This window comes from Malurus melanocephalus, unplaced genomic scaffold (assembly GCF_030028575.1).
Source record: "Malurus melanocephalus ecotype Western Australia unplaced genomic scaffold, MMel_1.1 scaffold_448, whole genome shotgun sequence".
Taxonomy (NCBI): Eukaryota; Metazoa; Chordata; class Aves; order Passeriformes; family Maluridae; genus Malurus; species Malurus melanocephalus.
In genome coordinates, this window is record NW_026623680.1 from 380,182 (window position 1) to 398,023 (window position 17,842).

General features: G+C 41.3%; 1 protein-coding gene across 1 annotated transcript; it reads right to left on the minus strand.

The window, feature by feature from the left end:
- Nucleotides 1-418: 418 nt before the first annotated feature.
- XK (X-linked Kx blood group antigen, Kell and VPS13A binding protein) lies at nucleotides 419-17,842 on the minus strand. The gene is made up of 3 exons (XM_057380351.1): nucleotides 17,598-17,842; nucleotides 9,221-9,483; nucleotides 419-4,347 (listed from the first exon to the last, which is right to left on the minus strand). Exons 1-3 carry the CDS (start codon nucleotides 17,840-17,842, stop codon nucleotides 3,521-3,523), a joined length of 1,335 nt encoding a protein of 444 aa, XP_057236334.1. The 3' UTR covers nucleotides 419-3,520.

Sequence of the window (17,842 nt, forward strand, 5' to 3'; positions counted from 1 at the left end):
CTGGATACTCCCAGGGTCAGGTATAAGTACATGGTAAATCCAGAGTGTAAAACAAGTGGGCAGAAAATAAGTTAAGATATTCTTTATAAGGTAACAATTTCCTCCCACTTCCCAATGTAAACCAGTAAACATTGTCATATTGACAAGAAATAACCTATACTAATCTTGTTCCATTGAACACCGGCCTCTTTAACCGCCCTCCTCCTACAACATTTTCTGCTAAACACCAATGGAAGCACCACAGGTTGGAGATAAAGAATTCCCAAATCAATCACAGATAAATTCTTCTGTCAGGTCTTCTTGAAAATACTGTTGCTGCTGCGTGGTGACAGGTGACAGTGTTCTCTGTAACATTTACTTTGGRTTTCTGAAAGCAGCAGACTAAGAACTGATACCAACACAACTTGAGGGATACTTTCAACATTTTAATTTGTGTTGTTTACAAGTATAAAAGAAAACCCATGTGTCAAATCTTGCATACTCTTATACACAAGAATAACCCTTGCTGAACAAGCCTTCGTGTGACTTAAGACTGCTCAAAAGGGTACAGTTTTCAGCAGCAGCCCTAAACCATTCCATGGAACAACAGGCCCCTCTAACATTTATAGAGGAGAGTAAAACCACAGTGAAATTGCAGCAAGAGATCACTCATTCATACACAGACAGATTTTGTAGCTAACACTGTCCTCTCCAGGCAGCCACTGGGTGTACTGATAACAACACCCTCCAGACTGTCATTATCCTGAGAAAAACTGCCTCTCTTAGCTCTACAGYACACTTCAGAAAAATCAGCTGGTCCCTTAAAACCCTGGTCAGACACAGCATCTTTGTTTCTCAGACTCCYTCCCACACCTTCCTACCAGCAGTGGCAGCACAGCTCAGAGCAGCCACGCTGCAGATTGGGCTCCACCCCAGGCCATGGTGACACGAAGCRCTGCACAGCCCCTCGGGTAGTGTTTGAACTGCATTTGGTTATTCTGCACAAATAAGGCAAAAGCAGCACAGTCATATAACCCATATAAATACTTTTTTCCTGTCATAACAGTGACTTAAATATTCAGCCCCCTATGCATGCACTTTAGGAAACTGGTATAAAAATAAGAAGTAATATGGCACACACTTAAATATGCATATACAATAGTCTGTGAGGTTTAATGGTATTCACTCTGTATTCATTCTGGGCTCCTGGCTGTGTAACTCTCCTACATTTGACTTCACTGTAGCACCAACCTGGCTGAGGTTTGTGAAGCTTTCACTGTKTCCAAATGGCACAATCACAATGGCACCACCACTTACAGTGTCCTAAGTCTGCTTTAAGGTCTCTCTTTAGATATTAACTACTTCTACATATGAAGTCCCTTTTAAAATTTTGCTCCAAAGACTAACATTTCAAACCTGGGTACATCTGTAGACAGGCAACCACTGTAATTCCCTGATTATTGATATTGATGAGTGTCCAGCTATAAAGACAGATACTCAGTTTTGGCTAAAAACACCAGAAAATTGGAGCCCATGGACTGAACTCTGCAGRTTTGGAAGAAAGGACTACATTCTACCTTGCTCCTTTAACTCACTACTGTAAAAAAACCCACAACAGTCATTTGCATCTAGAAAAGCACAGAGAAATACAACACTGTACTTTTACATACAAAGGTAGATAGAAACAGTCGTGTCTTCAAGGAGTCACTTCACTATTCTATTCTCCTCAGAGAAATTAGAACGGAGGTGTTTGGCACCCCCCCCAGATATGAGGTCCATTCCCACAGCAAAATCAGGCCAAAAATCCCATTACCACCCACCAATAATTTAATGACATCTACATACACATACCATACACAGACACATATTAAGCAAAATGAAAACATAACTTCATTATAAAACTGAAATATGAAGACATTAATTTACAGTGTAGTAAAGAATAATAAAAGAAAAGCAAGTTAGGTCTTTGCAGCACTGCAAGTGACATATTTCATTATAAATGACCTCAGACCTGAGTTTGAGACACTTTTAATATAATTATGCTGATGTCATCCCTACTGAAGAGCTTTGCATCCTGCATGATGAGAGAATGGAGGCTAAGCTTTGGACACTGGGAGATGCTTTGGATMATTCGTTATTTGTTTCCATGAGCAGCCATAACATGTAACACTGAAATGTTAGGAAGGTGCTAAACAAAGTGCAAAAAGCTTTCACTTAATTTGTGAAAATCCATATGGAAATACATACCGTTTTGTGTATTTTCATTAAATTTTTGGGTGTTCATCTGCTAAAGCTTTCTCAGCAACTTGCAAAATACAGAAACGCTTTTAATTGTGGTGATGTATTGCTGAGAACAAAAAGTCAATTACTTCTATTTTCTCTTTCAGACTTCAAGGTCATGATACTTCTGAGGTAAAGAAGCCAGAGGGTTTTGAATTAATGATATTAAATCAATCATAACAAATCACAGTTTAAAATGGAATCAGTGTCTCCTATCCCCCTACAAAAGAAAACAGTGAGCTGCCTATTTGGTGCACTRCAAAACCCCTGACCATCTGAGTAGTGCTCATCTCTCTAACTTTAGCCATCTAAAAGGGAGATAGATAGTCAGAACTAATTGTGAAGGCATCTGGTTAACACTGAGTAACAGTTTGCCAGAGAATGATTCATATCACATCCATTTTAAGATYGGGTGAATCACTCCCCAGAGATGTGCACTGGAGAGCACTTACGTGACTGGTACATACTGTCTGCCCAACCCCTAGATATTTATACAAAGTGAACACCACCCTGAAACCAGAATATCACAAAGTATGAAATAAATCATAATGAAAGAAAAATTAGCTATTCCAAAACATCAAAATTAATGTGTTAAATTCAATTCCCTTATTAACAAGCAGTAAACATGAAGGGTGAAACAGTGCAAAGTCAATAACCCCTCCRTCCATCCTCAGTAACAGTCACATTTCCGTGTCAGTGCTGGCTAATTGGCTGTTTCATGGCAACCCAGACYACAGTGCATTGTGCAAGTCAAATTCTTCTACCACTTAGAGAAGTATTACCTTATTACACTGATTAGAGTGTAAAATAGYCTGCAATTTGATCAAGGCAGACCACAGCTACAGTCCATACATAGTCCAGGTCTAAGTTCTGTTTTTGTGCTAGGSCAGTATGCCATGGGACATCCTATTTGAAATAAAATTCATTGCCTCCCATCCTCAGACTTCCTGAGTAAGATGAGCATCAGTCCCACYTCTGAAGCATGTCTCCAATAATAACTTAAAATAAACATGTGACAATAAACCTATGTGCMACAAGGCTCTGAAATAGAAATCTACAAACAACGATTACTCTTTGTACACAAACACACACAGACAAATATTTAAACACTGTTCTCCACAACAACAGGCTTGTCAGCCATCATGCAGTGCTACACCTGCAAGAAAGAAACCTCATCCACAAGACACAATGTCTAAGATGCAGAATGTTTCCAGCAGGTAATTTGCCACTTTCCAAAGGCACCTACTTGCTTCCAGTTGTACTAGGCATTGGAAGAAACACTTTGATGAATACGTCTCTTTTGAGAATCTATTGTCTTGCTACTGTCCTGTGCTTCCTCCGTGTCTTCAGGAGATTTCATTGCTACTTTGCCTGTCAGAACAGTGGATTTGTGATTCTGGCAAACAAAGTAGAGGATCTTGAAACAGGACAGCAAAGCTTCGGTAACGCTGGAGGAGAAAAGCTTTTTGCAGGGGTGGCAGAACTGATAGAACACCATCATGAAGAAGACGCCCATGCAGTAACTTATGAGGAGCTGCAGGACCAACATGGGGGCGCAGACATACAGGTAGAARTCTGTTCTGTAAATGTACCACATCAGCAGGAGGAAGGCATTCTCCATCAGSCGCACGATGTAGTACACGGTCATTTGGTACCAGTTCTGGGATTTGCTAATCAAGTCWGGATCACTGAGCTCCACCTGCACTGCTGACCAGCAGAACATGTTAATACCAGCGTACAGAAATGTGAGAAGGCACAAGACGATGGTAGTGCCCACCCTGCTCAATTCCTTCTCTATGTTCTCAGGAAATGGGGACTTGCTAAGCCAGAAGTGAATCCATGGGTAGCAGCAAAAAACTAAGAAATTCAGCACCACAATGAGGAAAATCCAGACTCGAAGGACTGTACTAAAAAGCACCAACACTGTGACCCTCGTGGCGATCTCAAAGCTTCTCCACATGAATATGCAGAGGTAGGCAGCAGGTTTCACACGGATATCGTAATCGTCATACTTTATCTTAATAGCCAGGATGTTGCAGCGTAAGGCGCCGTAAACAATTGACAGGAGAGAAAGGACCATAGAAATACCTACAAAGAGAAAAGAAAAATCAGAACCTTCAGCTTAGCAGYACACATTGCATCAGAGTGCAGGTGCAATCATCTTCACTGCACTCCTGGGGATTCCCAGCAGGGTGTAATGCCACAAGAGCCATTCCTTGCCTATACTTGAGTGAAGAAAATTAACTCTACCCAGTCAAACCCTGCACATTAATCCCACCTCCTGTTTTGGTCATTGTTTGATATTTTCCAAGTAGCTAGTATGAAAAAGAAGGCACTTAGCAGTTGTAAGTGTCTCTCCTTCCTCCCCCTGCCAAGGGCTGCTCATACACATACTGCCCTTGGTAATTTTACAGCTCTGTCATAAGAGTATCCAACTTGCTCCCAAAGCCCTACAGTACTCCACAAGGACAGGGGTGCTACTCCCTTTTCATAAAGATGAGAAACTGCAAAAAAGATGCTGAAACTTTGGAGTAACTTGGACATGAAGATAACTCGGTGCTTGTGAAGTTCTATGGTGAAGCAAATCACAAAAAAGCTCCATGATAGAGTACAAAATTGAAAGCCAAAGGAATTTAAACCCAGCATTGCATGCATTATCTCTGACTGTGTAGAGAGATATTTATTCACGTCTGCACAGTCTACACATTGATTTATTCATATACTCATCTGTATMATGCATTTAAAAMCCACTCTTATTAAAAATGTCTTTAMATTCAAATCAATTTTCAGTATCTCCCATGTACCCAGAATCCCTGAAAAGGTTTCACAACGTTTAAATTCTTCAGAAAGTGAAGGCAGAGACCAGAWGTCACCTGGCACTGCAGGAGAGCATCCTGTCTTGCCWTATTGAGTAGGTACAAATGTACATKACCACTGGACACAGAGAATAAACAAAGTACACACAGTCCACAGGATTTTTAGCATTTGCATACACAGTCATGTAAAAATGTATTCACAATTTTTACCAACATGCTGAATATTTGATAATGCAACAGATAAAATAATCAGAGTTGGGAATTCTTAATTATGTCAATTATATTTGCAATGCTTAGCAACCAGTGTTTTCTACGACTTCAATTAGTTTGTGTGCTAATATCCTACAAATAAACTGTTCTGGCATAGCTATATGGCCAAGATTATCAGGACTTAGGAATTTTTTTAATTAAAGTTATTAATTCTTAAGCAACTCTTTAAAAGAAACAAATGTATTTTAAGAGCTCTAAAAACTTTCTAAGAGAATTTTCTCTAACACTTCCACTAATCTCTCTTCCATTCTGATTCACACACATCTCTGAATTACTTTGAAAAATAATTAATTGACTCTTTATAACTAATTTTCCAGGGCACTCTGTAAGGTGAAAAGCATTTACCATTTTATATGGTAATTTTGTACATATCAGCTTGGTGGTGTATATATTCTCTAAAAATGTTTATGGTGAAATTGCTAGTAGGTGTTTTTAAACATCTTCCTTACAGGACTGTATTTGAGCTAACGATTTTTAAATGTTAGGTCTTGGAAAAACACTGGCAAAAGAGCAGGTGAGTTCAGTTAAGAATATTGACTGAAGTCTTTACAAAACTTTTCCTGTAGTTTGGAGCTGTGAAAGAATATCACTTCCAGCAGCTAATGAAACAAAATAATATCTCAGAGTTAAAGGAACATAAAGATCTACCTACCAGGGACTGATGCTACTGTCCTGGAATTCTGCTTGCTTTCTGCTTTGATAAGCTAAAACATTGATCTTATTTCCCAATTTCACTTTCAGGAATCTATATTAATCTCAAACCTATCTCATAAATTCAAGCCTTCAAAAGAGGCATTTCTCCATTGASAAAAAAATAGGTCATGCTGACTCAGGTTCAATACACGAATCCAGYCCTGCTCCTTTCCTAAAAGCTCATTACTGTCACCAAACCTTCAGTTCAAACATCACTTTTAACTCTGTAAGAAAGATGGTTTAAAGCAACCACAAAGGAAAATGTGGAATGGTGACACTGGTGCTTTTACTCATCCTGAGCAGGCAAAGAAATRTAAATTTAAAAGGCAAAGTATCTTYCCCTGGAACAGTCCCAAATYCTCTAACAGTCCTTATAAAGGTGGCATTTCTCTTCTTGCTTCCTTYTCCCAAAAGGCTGTATTTTTCTTACAAATCAGAGGTGGGCATTAACAGAGTCATCCAGCAAAGCACTTTTACTTCATTGTATTTTATTATTACATCTGAGTCCTTTCAAGACCTGGTTCTTCCCACTTCAGAAATTGCTAAGACAGAGAATTCTGCTCTAGATGTGCTACCTCACATGCACCTATTACTGAAATCTATTATAGACACTATAGGAATATATATATATATATACAAAATAGAACTAAGATTCAGATTAGGCTATCCATGTGGGCTTCCAATGTTATATTACATCCAACATTTTTACACATTTCATGCTAAACAGTCACCAAGGCTTTATGTGGCTCATCACTAACCTTGAAATTTGATCCTGCTTTTGCAGCTCTCTGGTTGTCTTGATCTTACATTCTTGGCAGACTGTGAAATGACAGTTTTGAAGAATGCCAGACACTGGCAAGACCCCAATAATCCAGGGAAATTAATGAATACCATGAAATACACAGGAAATGTGCAGCACGGCTCTGGCTGACAAAAGGCTAGGCAAGGATGCACACACTTTTCAGAAGTGTTCAAGCAATAAGGAGTTTCAAACAGGTTTGACAGAAACAAGCTATGCCCCCAGCATGATGGGAAACAACTTTAGGTTCTCAGGTGATATCAACCTCATTACCTCTGAACAAGCAGAATTCACACAGAATMACAGGGTATGCAGGAATCCAGAGAAATAATAAACCAATGAGCAGACAAGACAAAACATGTGGAAATCAAACTACAAGACAGTGATAATTACAACATATGCAAATGGAAGAAAGCCKGAAATTTGGAGGACCAGTGTCAAAGAACAGGGAAGATGAAGACATCTGAAGTGAGGAATAAGAACTGGACTGGCTGGATAAAGAGATTGCAGAAAGTTTCAGTATTTCTGCAGCTAAGATACACACAACAACAATTTGGTTAGGACTCTTGTTTTTCTGATGAATGAGCTCTAACAGACATTGCCACTGTTACCAACACTTTCTTTTTCTTTGCATTTCTGTATTTTAGAATTASATCTGCATGGAATGCTCCTGGGGAGCATTAAATAACTGCTGCATTTGCAAGTGTGTTCACCAAACTCACTGGTGAGCCAGCACTCAGTTCATTTCACCAATGGAAGGTCACTCATCAGTCTGTGATTCACAACTTAGCAGTGAACGAAAAAGCCAGAAGCAATAGAGTGTTACAAATGATTATTAAATATGCACTTCTCTGGTCATCTGGAACACAGGATTTCTTCTTGGCAAYCATGACCAGCAAGGTCAAAATCAGTATAAAAGAAATACAATAAAAAGGTGACCTTTCTCAAGTAAATGTCATCTAGAGCTAAGTGACTGGAGATTTTGCTAATTGCATTCAGCAAAGGATTAAACTATTTTGTCCTCATCCCATATCACAAATGGCATGGTTATCTGAAGAACCCATCTTAGTAACAAAGAACTCAGAAACTGTAAGGAGCAACGTCTTCCAAGAAACTACTGCTATGATGTTCTGGTTTTGGCTGGTAGAGTTAACTTTCTTGTAGCTGATAAAGTGCTGAGTTTGAATCTTCAGTATGAGAATAATATTGATAACACACTGATGTTTTACTTGTTGCTCAGCAGTGCTTACTCTAAGTCAAGGACTTTTCAGTTTCCTGTGCTCTGCAGTGAGGAAGTGCACAAGAAGCTGTGAAGAAGCACAGCCAGAACAGCTGACCCAAACCATCCAGAGGGATATTCCATACCACAGGTATCATGCTCAGTGTGTGAACTGGGGGCAGTTGTCTGGGAGGAGCTGATCGGTGCTGGGGGATAACTTGTGCATCACTTGTCTTTCCTGGGTTTTATTTTTCTCCCTCTCTCTCTGTCCACCCTTCTCACCCCTCTCCACCCCTTTCATTGTGATTATTATTAKGATAGTTATTATTATATTTTACTTTATTTCAATTATTAACCTGTCAGCCTCAGACTCCCTAGCTGGGAAGCTGGTAAAGATCCCTGACCTCTCAGTGCCTTAGAGATACAACAAGAGCTATTTTGCATTTCAATGRAAATGCACCTTCAAATTCACACAGGTGCCAAGTCCTTTCTTACACTGAAAAACCGTTTATCCCATGATCAGCCAGAGATGGTTCTTTATTTAGCAGCAAGCCAGCAAATCAAGAACACATCCTGGAGCAAGATGCAGAGTACCACAGAARGAGAGATGTGTCCTGGGAAGTCCATGTGGTGCAGCACTGCTTGGTGAAGGCATATCAGCTTGGGTCCAGAGATGAGATGGCTACAGTTGCACAGCAGCTGATTGAGTCCAGCCTTTTGATTCCAAAATCAGAGTCTGACACAGAGTCCTCAGTCCATATTTAAAACTGCATTCCTGAAAGCACTCCTTCCCTAAGGCAGCATGGCAAAACATGSTCTGCAGGATACCCCAAGGAATTTTCCAGAAAGGTTGGATCAAAACCAAAATGGAACAGAGGTAATTGTTTTTCTTCTTCACGAAGGCAGCTCAGTCCCTCCAGCTGCCCCCCTCTCATTGCCATAATGGTCACTTTACCAAATCAGTGTTTTTATGGCAAACCAGGTATGCCACAGAATGTGTTATCGTCTAAAATGTGATGGAATAAACGTGAAAGCAATATCACCATCAAAAGCTGTCATGGAGATGAAACCCATTGCAAAATGCTTGATTCTTGTGCAAGGCAGCTATAGCTGACTGCCCTCCCACCCAAATACCAAAAAGATCATAACAACAGCTCTACCTACTTCTGGCAACCGTGATCTCCTGCTGCAGGATACAGATGTAGAGCTGGAGCGTGAGCTGGGGCGCTGAGCCGAGGAATGCCTGGATCACGGAGGTTCTGCTGAATGCAGACCTGTGTGCCCACAGCTTGCCTTCAGCCTGTCCCACTTCCCTCTCAATTTCTTCTGTGTACCCATCCTTGGGCATCTGCCTCTTCTTTGTGATGCTGACATAGGGCTCTTCAACTCTGCCAGCATGGAAGTAAATACAAAAGGCTTCCACACACCTACATGCAAACAAATAAACAGARTAACAGGGAAAAATGAAAGAATGAAAAGTCTTCCCATGTCTTGGTATTTTAAGCAAACACATACTAAGTCCTAAGACATTTTTTTCATAGAGCAAAGTCTGTAGGTTTTCTTCTCCTAGTAAGTTTGGAATATGACTGATTTCACTCTTTAAAACATGAACTACATGTGACTGGAGGGCAAGAACCTGACAGTGCCCTTTGGGCTGCTTGCAGTACTCAGACATGGGAGGAGATTTAATTGTTTCCTGTGAGCTGCCCTGGCTCTCAGGTGTCCCATTAAAGTCCTCAAACTCATCCACTACTAGGCTGCCAAAYGCAGGGCCCAAGCTGGAAGTGTGTTTCTTCAGATTCTCATGTCTTTTTCTTCTTGTTATCCGTACAACTGTGGTGTGCAAACGGGACATGGCAAGAAACCCACTTTTCATATATTTGCCTTAAAACATCTGAAGATAGAAGCTCTGGGTTTGAGCAAGTGCACACACCTCAAACTGCTGGATTCTTGCTTTACCAAGCAATGGTTCAAAACACCCGTAACATGCCAGAGCAGTGAAAAGGAGCAGTTTTGAGCCTCACAACCCTGGAAATCAACATTTTTTTTTTTTAAAAAAAAGACACAAGAATAGGAACTTTAGCTCTTACGTTTGCTTATGTTTATTGCACTGTTAAAGAAATACTACATAYAATCTTGCAAAAAGATTCTAAGTAAGAAGATGCAAAGACACAGTATTTCCAGTTGCTGCAGATCTTCATATTTTAAATACAGTGGGAGCCAAACCCTCWTGTTGATACAGGTCTAACTTACTGCCGACTGACTTCCAAGGAAACAAAGTGGTGTCAGCACTTGTATTTATTTATAAATTACATATTGTTGTGCTGTTTGCTGCCTTTACCTATGTACAGAGAGTAATCCATACTTTGTAAGCAAACTGAAAACGTTGTCTGCTGTAGATGTTGTAGCAACAAGGTCAATCTGGCTCCCGGACCATTAAAGAAGATAACAGCCCGGGACAGATATCTGCAAGGAAAGAACAGTTTCTGCAACTTCCTTCCAGTGACTGTTTTTTAATTGGCAAAAACTTTATGACAACTATTCTAAGATAACTACTGGGGTATGAAGATGCCAAAGGTGCACTTGGGCATCAAGCAGGACCCAAGGAAATAGTCAACCTTGTCTGGGAAGTAAGAGCAAGCAAGGAACAGCAGAGGTACAGGTGAAATCACAAGCTGAGGGGAAGGAAGAAGAAAGAAAAAAAATTATTTCTGTTTATTTTAATAACCTTTACTTCATTTTTTCCCCTAACTGGACAACTAGCAAGTTTCAACTGCTCTTGATAAAGAGCAATTTTGGGGTTGTGTAATACTATTCTTGATTTGCTAGGCTTCAGCTGTCATTATGTCTAAAGCTATTCAACATTCCTGCTGTTCTGGAGGCTCCTTTCACAGAGGTGACTTTCTGTCTTCCCCTTGTTAATCTTTTCACTCCCTGTCAATCTTGTTCACATGAAAGAGTCCATACAGCCAAAAATAAAGTGTAAAAAATTAATAAAGCACTATGCCTTTATGAGGCCAACATGGATTCTGAAAACCACAAATTGGTTTTATTCCAAAAGAAAGATCCCAGAACATTTTTGTCTCACTTAGTATTCACAGCCATGCATTCACTCTGAGCTGAGGGCAAGTCTGAGTATATTATGGAAAATGGGATCTCAGCATCAGCCACTGAACTCTTGCTGTGTGTGATTAGAAGCAGATACAGTCCAGGGATCCATATAAAAAATAGGCAGTAATCCCATAAAATATAAAGATTTACGAGACTACTGATAACATAAAACATTATAATCAACCAAACATTGGGTTCTGGAGCAAGCAATTGATTTGTATTTATTAGCTGAGTATTAAGTATGAGTATATTGTTTCTGATGGGGAGTTTTTTGTCCATRTAGAAAAGCAAACACAATGTGAAGTGGTCTGATGAGCAAACCTTAGAGCCAAATGGGRCTTTTACCAATACAACAGAGTAATAAAAATGCTGTGTGCAAGCACTCAGGTTACATTGATAATGATGCCCATTTTCTCCCAGACCCTGTCCTGGTAGAGTGTTTCTGGAAGTCAAGCTTTCTGGGATGAATAACAAATGCACTCAAGATTCTAGCTGGTGCCAACTGCTTCAAACAGGAGCAGACACACTAGAAAGAACAAACACCAATCTRAAAGTTTAAGGAATACAGTGTGGGAGAGGCAAAGGAACGTGAAGGACCATCCAGGTAAGAAAGGTTCGAACTGTGATGAAGAATCATTTCAGATCTTGTACCTGTGTCAGATTCTGACTTAGCCTATGAAGTACATTCTGAGGGCCTGGGCACCTTGTCTTTAAACGAACTACCTGRCTTGGTGTTTTTTAGCATGAAACACAACTAAGAGACAATGCAAGAAGGGGATTGCTTCATGACATCTTTCCCCCATGTTACAAACTCTTGCAGCATAGTGAATTCTGYGGAAGCCCTTGTTGCTGCTTTGCTCCAGAAGAACAGGAGTGAGAGATTCTGCACAATCCATCTCCTGCAATGCAGTGATTCTTAGGGCCYCTTCAAGAGCCCTTCACATGGTGTCAAGAGCAGAAGGAAAGCAGCTGGCTGTCTCTGCATATAAGGCACTGACAACCACAGTATAGGCTCTGAAGGAATTCAAATTGCTCTGAAGAAAAAAAAATCTACTTTCTATAGTGAAAACTAAGAGGYAAGAAAAGCATGGTGCTACTTTCTCCCCTGCTGCCATATCTTGGCAGAAAGAAGAGCCATACTTTTTCAAGGATCCTGATGGTGCCCACAGAGTGATTCAGTCGCAACACATTTGTCTTTTACACAGTAAGTAGGAGGAATAATCCTACCCTTATATGCTTGCTGAGAGTGAGCACCTCTTTTAATCAYGGATGTGTGGGATTTGAACACAGGCAAAATAATGGTGGTGTGAAGAGGGAATAGGCAGTGAAAACAGGGAACGTTCCACAGCCAACCAGCACTCCAAGAACAAACAGCTATTTGAGACCTATCTACACGTACCCTCTGCAAACGTACAAGCCAATTTCTTTAATTACTTAATTTGTACTAATTCCTTCCCTTTAGAGAAGCATGTGAAAGACTTATCAGTCCTGCAGAGTTACTTACCAGCATCAGGCAAAGATCTGTTCCTCCCTCACTGTTCTACCTTCCACCTGCACTGACTTTCTGTTCATCTCAACATGGACACCTGACACATCTGCTTGAAGATAAAGGAAAGAAAATAGCCCAAAGAGAGTGTAGACATATTCTTCCCATCTGGAAAAGAGGTAGATGCATCAACAGCTGTAAAGTTTAGAGCTGACAGGATCTCCTACAGTGAGGTCTGCCAATGGAAGTCCTACAAGAAAGGGAAGTTTTTAGACCTGTTCTATTTTGAAYTATAAAGCAGGTCACTATGAAAGAGAGATTACCCATGAGAGGCAAGGCTTCTGCACAATGTCACTGAAGCAGTATCTGCACAATTAGAGTTTATTAGATTTCAAACCACAGAATTAGATGCCCAAAACATGAATGACTCTAAAAAATCTGGGTGTTTTGTGTGTTTTTGTTTTTTGTTTCCTGCAGCTAACAGAATCAAACTTTGGCCATAACAGCAGCTCCTCTGCCAATTTTWTGCAAGCTTCCTCCTGCATCTGGTGTGCTGCTATCTACATAGTACATCAAGACATGTAATTGTTTCTCCTTATGCCTTGAGAAACCAAGTTTGATCCCATTTAAAAAAAAGTCTATTGTTTAAATCATTGCCTTATTATAACCTGAGGAAAACAGTCATTAGTGTTCTATATAGGGAGCCTGTTATATTTGCTTGAGATGTTTTTTGCATCCTTCTGCTGGTCCAGGCCTCCCCTTATTGCATCTCCTGACATGGAACAAGATTGGCTCACACTGCACTAACAAAGCACCAGGGAATGTAGTTSCAAAGACACCTGCAGTCACTCAGGCTTCCCTCACCATGAAGATGGTACCAGAAGGAASCACTGCCAGGTTCACATCAGTCCCTTTTRATGATGTCACTTCARTACARTCTTCAGTAAATCATGTGGGAGGGAACCCCTGCATCCAGCAGACTCATGGTCCAACACCACCACCATCCCCAGCGTGTGACTGCAAGCTCCAACTGGCCAAGTCAGGTTGCTGGAAATCTGCACTTCAGCTCCTGATCTGTTTRTTACTTGAAGAATTGAAAAGGGCAAACAAGTTAACAGGGGGTTCTCTGGTGCCCTTCATGAAGGTTAAGGAGAAAAGAAGGCTCAGGGGAACCTTAGCACTCTACAAATCGTGAGGTGGTAGTGAGGTGGGGATCAATCTCTTCTCCCAAGATAAGCAACAGGATGAGATGGCCTCAGGTTGGTCCAGGGGAGGTTCCTTGGATATTAGTAAAGATTTTTTCACTGAAAGGGTGGTCAGGCATTGGAGTAAGCTGCTGAGGGAAGGGGTGGAAGCACCATGCCTAGAAATGTTCAAAAGGCAAGTGGATGTGGCATTCACAGACATGGTTTAGAGGAGAACATGGTGGTACTGGGTTATCAGCTGCACTCAATGATCTTTTCCAACCTTAACCCTTATACTCTCAGGGGTTATCCACATTTTCAAAAAATCCTTACGTGTAGAGGTGTATACCAGCAAAGCTACATCCAGTTATTATGTATTGGAACTGTAGCAGCACCTAAAATCTCAATATGACCTTGGTGCTACACATGCCATCCAAGTGAAGGGAACAAAGAGACAGACCCTAGCACAGGAGCAATCTCAGCCATAAAACTAGTCATGACCTACTCCAGAGAAAAGAAAAATGTAATAAACTCTCATTGACATTGGCTACTGTTAAAGTAATGTTTTTCTGTTACAATTTACTTAATGTGGTAACAGAATCTCCTTTTACAAAAAAAAAAAAAAAAACAAACAAAAACAAAAAACAACCCAAAACCAATAACCAAAACCTGTCCAAATACACCTTAGCATCTAAGACAAATCTAATACAAATCAGTGCACTTGTAAGGAGTGGCACTGACCTGAAATGCTGCAGGAATCCCCCATGATGCCTGGAAACCTGCAGTCACTTTTGTTCCAGCCAAGTCTCTGCAGAGCATCTGGCATGCCTGCATCCTGAGGATTACAGCCAGGCCACTAAGGGAGATAGGAACTTTACTCTACAAATTGCTCCAAATTTATAGAGAAACTCCTAGGGAGTGGGAGAAGAAATTAAAAAAGGGTACATTAACAGTGCACCRAAAGTCCTCTCCAGAAAGAGGGATGCTACCTAATTTTAGTCCTTCCAGTGGCAGCAGCAGGACAGCGAGTGCCTCCCAAACAGGTGGAGTGTGGGTGTTTGGGGAAGGTGGTGGCATGCAAGGAGGTTTTATGAGARAAAGTACTTTTTTTTTCCCATCACTCATATGATTCAAAATAGGCTGAATCATTTGGCTTGCAAGGCTAAATACCCTTCTTCCCTGCCAAGATATTTCCAAACCATTCCCCAAAATTTAAAGAAATTTCAAGGAAAAAAAGGAAAGGGGAAAAAAAATCTAGATTTTAAGATGGAAGAAAATCTCACACAATATACATGGGCTGAATGGTAAAGCAGTGCATTGATCTCTGAGTATYTGAGTATTAACAGAGACATCCTGACTATCCTGGACCATACCAAACCCAACAGRGAGAGTTAAAAAGCTAGTGTTAAGTTTCTTTTAAAGCTAGCCAAAACTGCCAGCCTTTCATTGCAGCACGTCCTCACACACAGCCCAAAGGTTCCTAAAACGTTTCATTCCCATGCCACAAGCACACAGACCCTGGGGATGCTCTACTGTCTGTGTCCTATTTGACCTAATTTGACCCAGCCCTCCCTAAAGAGCCCTGGGCTTTGCCAGTGAGATTCAAGAGTCCCAGCAGGAAGGATGGAGTGAGGCTTCACACGAGGGAAGCAGATGACTAAGAGCAGCAGGATTCTCTGGAGCAAAGGAGCAGAGGTTTGCCTACAAGGATGGAGTAAAATGCTTTCAAGGACAATGGTCCTTTTCAGCTTACAAAAGTTAAAGCCACAGTGCTATGATGATACAATAAAAAAATACTTTGCCTTTAGCTATCACCTCAGCCGTGTGTGTATGCCAGTCCACGCAGGTAAGAAAGCCTCCTGTGCAAAGCARGGAAAGGTAAGGTACTTTTTGTGCTGAAAACACATCAACATTTACATGCAGAGCTGTATCTGACAGGAAGCAATCAGTTTCCTCTTCTGACAGATACAGCAATCTTTAGCTGAAGGAAGGYAAGGAAAGAAAAAAGCCCCAAACCCMMAAAMCCCTTTAYAGTCTGTCTCAGATCACTTTTCCTTCTCACASTTTTGTCCTGTATCCTACAAACTGACATCTAAAACTAAAGAAAAGTTATTTTCTATTAAACTTCTAATTTGTAGAAGCCTTTTCAGCCTTTAGCAGAAAAGAAGGTTTTCAGGTCACATGAGTGTACTACCCATTTAAAACTAGTAATTATAATTCCAGTTATCCTGGATTTAGAGAGAGGTTAACACACATGACTTCGTCATGCCTAAATGATATCACAGGAATCAGTGAAGCCACTATGGCACAAATATGCTGCAGCACATCCAGAACATCTTCAAACCTTCTGGAAATGCTAGGTTTGTAAATCTTTGAGAAATGAAGACATGCAGAGTTGGCAACACGCTAGAGGAGAGGAGAGGGCTTCCATATGCTCACTAGTTTTACAGCAGTGGCTGCAGCTGGGAGTTCCTAAGAGAGCAGGAACTGTGTTCTGCACAAGATAAGATTTGTGTTGTAAACAGATAAACTTGATGTTGAGAAAGAAACAAAAAGTCAAGTCATGCTCGGTGGCTGAGGTCAAAACACAAGTCTATGTTTCTTTCAGATAATTAAAGAGCAAATCCTTCAATTTCTTCTGGTTGCTTAATTCCTTTGTTTGCTTCTTTACATATTCTAGCTTGACATTAGATTCTTTCCTTGTCTGATCTCAAGAAATTGATTTAGCATGACAAATGTCACGTACATAATTTTTGATAGTTCCTTTCCCTTTCRTTCCTCTCTTATTTTCCAAGAACGTGGAAGCATTTTGTTCTTACCTTTTAGAAAGTCAAAGTTCCTTACGAAATAACTGTTAAGCCATAACTTAAATGGCTTTAAACATTTAAAATATTAGTAAAGCAAATAAAAAAAATCCATGCAGGGCTATAGAAGAAGTTAATGTTTTTGAAGTGTAAGATATTTTGTAACATCCAAACTGTTCACCATTCTTAGTGTGAACAAATCTTTCTTTCATACACTATCCAGAAGTTTCAAAAAGTTGGTGATACTTCTAGCCTCTACTGCAGACACACTGCATTTTATTATCTTTCTTTTTAAATAAAAGATATGAATATAAATTTAAATTTAATGCCCTCAGGAAACATTTTGTCTTGGAGTTGTACACTGCTTTAACTTTTAATCTAACTATTTTGTGGGGGTTTTTTTCCTAAGGGTATTTTCAGTGAGACATTGAACTGTAGTAGAAAAAATCTCCAAAGCRATTTGGGATAGGAAGCTCACGTTTGGAAAGAAGAGACAAATCAGAGCAGATTTCAAGATGCATGGATGGGATGGGTACTATCGTTGTTCTAAACTCGCAACCGAGTGAAGAATCTCTCGTTCTCTCTTGGAATTGATCTGAGAGCAAAGCGCTGCGGATGAGCCAGCAGCGAACAGACACAACCTGCAAGAAGCCACACGGATGATGGAAACGCAGCGCAGAGCGGGGCTCGGAGGGGGCACTCCCGASTCCCCGCGGCCCGGCAGGGCTGAGACCCCTTTCCTCGGGGGTCAGCCCACAGGTTTGTGCCTGAAGCATTCCCAAAGGACGCTGTTCCTCCCGCAGCTGCGGCAGGACGCGATCCCGGTTCCCGGCGGTGCAGGGCGGGAGCGGCCCCGCCCGCAGCGCACAAAGGCCGGGGGGCTCCGGGGGCTCCGGGGCTCGACCCCGGCCCCAGCCCCGGCCCCGGCCCGCCGAGGGCAGCACGGACTCACCGACCTGACGAGCGGCCCCAGCTGCAGCAGGTGCAGCAGCAGCACCAGCGGGCGGTCGCGGCTCACGTCGCGGTGGATGAAGACCAGGCTGAGCTGCACCAGCGCGCACGGTATGAGGGCGAAGAGCACCGTCAGTCCCTGCCACATGCGTTCCCCCGCGTCGCTGTAGCCCGCGCTCAGGCACAGCGCGGCCAGCGTCTCGGACACGAAGAGGACGAGGGAGACGAGGACTGAGCCCGGGAATTTCAT